The sequence below is a fragment of the Bubalus bubalis genome, chromosome 11 (assembly GCF_019923935.1).
Source record: "Bubalus bubalis isolate 160015118507 breed Murrah chromosome 11, NDDB_SH_1, whole genome shotgun sequence".
Taxonomy (NCBI): domain Eukaryota; kingdom Metazoa; phylum Chordata; class Mammalia; order Artiodactyla; family Bovidae; genus Bubalus; species Bubalus bubalis.
The window spans coordinates 79044048-79049502 of record NC_059167.1 but is presented as its reverse complement, the minus strand read 5'-3'; the positions used below and the strand labels follow the sequence as shown (position 1 = coordinate 79049502).

The following is a 5455-nucleotide window of genomic DNA, read 5'->3' as shown; positions in this document are numbered from 1 at the left end:
CCCCTGGAGGAGGACATGGCAGCCCACTCCAGTATTCTTGCTAGAGAATCCCATGGACAGAGGAGTCCGCTGGGCTACAGTCCAGAGTGTCACAAAGAGTCAGACACAACAGTAGCGACTTAGCACACACACACTGAAAGTGAAAACCAGAATGGTTGTATGAGTACAGAATGAATGTAAGTGTGTCGGTTGTTTACACTCATGATTTCAGGGCTGGCCAGGAGCTCAGCTCACTGCTGCTGCCCAGAGTCATCCAGAATGGTCCAGTCATTCTGGAATATATGCCACATGTTGCTAGGATGGGAAAAGATCAAATTTAAAAATTCCAAGTATGGTTTCTACTGAATGTGTATTGCTTTCTTACCACTGGAAAGTAAAAAAAAAAAAAAAAAACCGAAATCAATACCATAAGTTGGTGACAGTTTGTAGTGATTAAAAGAAACAGACTACTGATACATTTAGCAGCCTAGATGGGCCTTCCTAGGTGAATCAGTGGTAAAGAATCTGCCTGAAATACAGAAGACCTGGGTTTTATCCTTGGGTTGGGAAGATTCCCTGGAGAAGGAAATGGCAACTCAGTCTAGTATTTTTGCCTGGGAAATTCCATAGACAAAGGAGCCTGGCGGGCTACAATATATGGGGTCATAAAGGAGTCAGACAGGACTTAGTGACTAAACAAATATAGTCTAGATGGATCTCAGGATGCTATGGTGAATGAAAAAAAAGTCAATCTCAGAGGCAACATGGTGTATGATTACACTAATTGGATTATTATGATTATATACCTAGTATGATTCTACTTATACAATATTCTCAAAAGGACAAAATACAGAAATGAAAAGGGGATCAGTAGTTACTGGGGTTATAAAGAATTGCAGGGACGGGGAAGGTATGCAAAGAGGGTTTCTTTAGAGAAACGGAACATTTCTGTGTCATGATTTTAGTGGTGGTACAAGAACCTATATATGTGATAAAACTTCATAGAGCTTCATATCAAAACCAAAGAGCACATATAAAAACTGATGGGTAATATTACAGTCTGTATTTTGATAAAAAATTTTATCAGTATCAGTTTCCTAATATATATGCAATTATTGTATTAATATATATCTATATTTTATAATATCATGCTGCTGCACAGGCTGCTGTGGTCATTCATGATCTCCTCTGCTTAGTTACAAATAATTTCAAGCCCAGGCATTCATTGCCTGCCAGCACTCAGAAGTGAAATGGGACAGAAGAGTAGATGTCTCAGATAAATACAACCTTTCCTTTCTGCTTCACTCATTCATGAGTTATCTTGATCTTAAATTATATGAACTGGCACTGTTTTAGAACTTGTCTGTATTTTCTATTCTACTTGCCTCTTTGCTTTTGTTCTTTTATATTAATTCATCTATTACAGCAATGAAACCAAATGGAAGATTGACAGCTGCATTCCACATGGACATGAAACAGTGCAGAGAACTTCAGTTACCAGCTTCTGTGGGGTTGATAGGTACTAAGTGTTTGCAGTCTGTAGATATTAAGTTTCCTAGGAGTGCATTATAGCATTACATCAAGGAAAACTCCAGCATGTCTATCTTAACTTTATTTTACAAAGAAAAATAATAAAGAGTGACTAACAAGTGAGATGGAATACTCTGGACCAATGAGACAGGAAATGTGACATGATAATTCTAGGACACATGATCTAATAAGTACAATTCTACATTTAGAGGTAAGAGGATTGAATACCCTGATCCCCCTCAAAGTCTAATGCATAAGAAGCAATATCAGATTTCAAAAGAATATTTTATTCCTGTTATAATTTCATTTAAATGCAAACCACTGAATAAGCTCTGAAAATCAGATGGACTGATTTTTAAAAAATCATTTCATGTGGAAGTAATTTTATTTATTGAAAAATCTGAGTAGAGCCCTGGAACTCAGTAAAAAAAATAGAAATAAAAAAAAAAGAGAGAGAGAGATACATTAATTATTTTGGATAAGATTGCTTTTTACCCAAAAGGCCTAAAATCTGTGAATATTTTAAAACAGTCACTAGATTCTGGATGGAGACAAGTAAGTAAAGGTTAATGAATGACTAATCAGTAGATTACAAGAATGTTTCATAGGCTACACAAAATTATATCTTAAACAGGATGGAAAAATCATTTTACTGAATAATTACCAATGTATGTCAACTTGTTTAATCTTCAGTTTCCCTCAGTTCAAACCTTTAATATTAATTGCTTTCTTCATGCCCCTTTTCAGAATCTGCCAAACATAATGACCAGGGAAAAATAGGTAGACAAAGTAAAGATTTGTGATGAGCCAGACAGTAGTCATATACTTAAAGCTATGGTTTTTCCAGTAATCATGTATGGATGTGAGAATTGGACCATAAAGAAAGTTGAGTACCAAAGAATTGATGCTTTTGAACTGTAGCGTTGGAGAAAACTCTTGAGAGCCCCTTGGGCTGCAAGGAGATCAAACCAGTCCCTCCTAAAGGAAATCAGTCCGGAATATTCATTGAAAGAATTGATACTGAAGCTGAAACCCCAATACTTTGACCACCTGATGCGAAAAACTGACTCATTTGTAAAGACCTTGATGCTGGGATAGATTGAAGCAGGAGAAGAACAGGATAATAGAGGATGAGATGGTTGGATGGCATCACCAACTCAATGGACATGACTTTGAGTAAACTCTGGGAATTGGTGATGGACAGGGAAGCCTGGCCTGCTGCAGTCCATGGGGTCACAAAGAGTCGGACAGGACTGAGCGACTGAACTGAACTGAGACTTTTTCCATCTGTGCACAGACCATGTGGTTGATCTACATGACAAACCCCACTTCCTGTCTTGGGGGAGAGTCACAAGGAACCCAGGTACTTATGTATATGTGCTCTCAGGCACTTAAAGACACTGAAATCTCAGCTTGAGGTAGAATTAAACAGATTTGTGCAGGGGAATCCATGCCTCATACCGCTCTCCAGCCTGCTCTGGGTGCTCCTGGCCGTCACCTTCTCTGGTAGGGATGCTTTCAAGCATGGGTGTGAGTGTTCAGGGTGAAAGGCCTGCACACAGGCGCACGGTGCTTCACCGGGACTTGGGGAGGAAAGGAGGACTGGAGAAAAGCAAGCATCTTAGGATTTCAGTTTAGTTTTTCTTTTTGGCGACCTAAATGAGTCTAATTCCTACACTATTTTATTCACTGCTTCATCTCTGTTTTCTGATTTTTTCCACAGGATCTGGTGTGGCCCAGAAAGTTACTCAAGACCAGCCAGACATAACCCGTCAAGTGGAGCAGTCAGTCACTCTGAACTGTCAGTATGAAGTCAGTTGGTACATGATCTTCTACTCCATTTTTTGGTACAAGCAGCTTCCCAGTGGACAGATGACTTACCTCATTCGTCAGTATTCAGACGATGGGAATGCAAGGGACGGCCGTTACTCTGTAAACTTCCAGAAAGCAGATAACTCCATCAGCTTCACCATTTCAGCCTTACAGCTGGAAGATACTGCAAAGTACTTCTGTGCTCTTCGTGAACTCACAGTGGTTGAAGTAATGGGAAAAGCTGAACAAAAACCCCAGAGCTTAATAAGAGAGAGCCTCCATGCTTCAGGACTCCAGCTGAGATGCACACCTGCAGATCCCAGCAAGAAATGGTAATCGTGTGGTTGCTTCATCTGTGGTCTGGATCATAGAATTTAATTCTAAGTAAAAGCTTCTTCCTTGTTATTTGGTGTCCAGAGTAATTTTCTACTGTTAACATTCTCTTGTTGAATTTTTGACTTTAAATCAATCATACAGAACATGTGTAAAGTTGTCTAAACTTGCTCCATAAATAATTAAAAGTGACGGTTTCACTAAAATACACTCGCATCACAAATCTGGGTATAGTTACTTGGAATCGTCATAAAAATAATTTCCTTAGTCCTTTATTCTTAGTATTGTGTCACTGAAGGTACAATCAAAGAAGCAGAACCACCAGTGGTGTGGAATAAGAAATTAGTTATAAAGATTAGGACTCAGGTAATTGCTAGATCTGGTGGAAGAGTGTATACAAATCTGTTATCTTGGTATCTGATGTTGAGACTGAACTAATTGTTTGTCAGCTAGACTAATATTTGAAGAAGAAAGTTGGATATAGACCAGAGCATGGACAAACTAAGACTCATAAGGACAAACTAGAGCCATGAGGTAAATGGAAACCACAAAGACACACTAAAATTTGCCTGTTTCACCTCCTTCAGTCTCAACAGTAGCGGGTGACCTTAGGAGAAGTGGGTGTCATTTGGCGTCATGCTACCTGCATACTCGGCCCAAAGCAGAGAAGACAAGGAGGAGGTTTGGTGGGAAGTGAAGGAGTTGTGAGTCAACAATAAGTTGAGCTATCAGATCAGCAGCAGCAATATGATTGAATAACCATAGTCTCTGGAGCCCTGTACCAACCTCGGAAACATAAAACCTATGGCTACTTCATCACAATCACCTTGCAAATGTTACACAAATTTCTTTTGTGGCCAATCCTAACCAAGAACAATGTGGGAAACACTTTCTATTTCCAGTTAGTTTAGATAGTACAAAGCTGCTACAGTACCCTGTTTGTTAACCTGGCATCCATCTGTACTCTCTTAACAACTTTTGAATAAAGAAAGTAAAACTATGCTTCTTGCTAATGTTGTTGTTGCTGTTCAGTCACTAAGTCATGTCTGACTTTTTGTGACCCCATGGACTGCAGCATGCCAAGCTCCTCTATCCTCCACCATCTTCCAGAGTTTGCTCAAATTCACGTCCCTTGATTTGGTAATGCTATCTAACAATCTCATCCTCTGCTGCCCCCTTCTCCTTTTGTGTTCAATCTTTCCAAGCACCAGGGTCTTTCCCAATGAGTGGCTCTTCTCATCAAGTGGCCAAATTACTGGAGTTTCAGCTTCAGCATCAGTTCTTCAAATGAATATTCAGGATTGATTTCCTTTAGGATTGATTGGCTTGATCTCCTTGCAGTCCAAGGGACTCTCAAGAGTCTTTTCCAACACCACAGTTCTTGCTAATATAATGCAGTAATTCCTCATTCAACCCAAAAGATTCTAACCTCATCCTGCGAAGATTATAGCAAGTTCATTTATCCATTTGGGAGTGAAGTTATTTTCTTTTCTAGCTAAGCCACATTCTCCCATTGAATCCTTTATCTTCACTGCTGCTTCTGCTGCTAAGTCGCTTCAGTCGTGTCCGACTCTGTGCGACCCCAGAGACGGCAGCCCACCAGGCTCCCCCGTCCCTGGGATTCTCCAGGCAAGAACACTGGAGTGGGTTGCCATTTTCCTTCTCCAATACATGAAAGTGAAAGTGAAGTCGCTCAGTCATGTCCGACTCTTAGCGACCCCATGGACTGCAGCCTACCAGGCTTCTCCATCCATGGGATTTTCCAGGCACTACTAAGCTATGATAAGATATAAGATCGACT

At 40.0% G+C, this 5455-nt stretch overlaps 1 gene segment (V, D, J or C); it reads left to right on the top strand.

Moving 5' to 3' along the window:
* Positions 1-2834: 2834 nt before the first annotated feature.
* Positions 2835-3824, top strand: LOC123464736 (the record flags this gene model as incomplete). The annotated part of the segment is given in 2 exon segments: positions 2835-3015; positions 3233-3824. Coding segments are annotated over 2 exon segments (606 nt in total), but the record flags the coding sequence as incomplete, so codon positions are not given.
* Positions 3825-5455: the final 1631 nt, after the last annotated feature.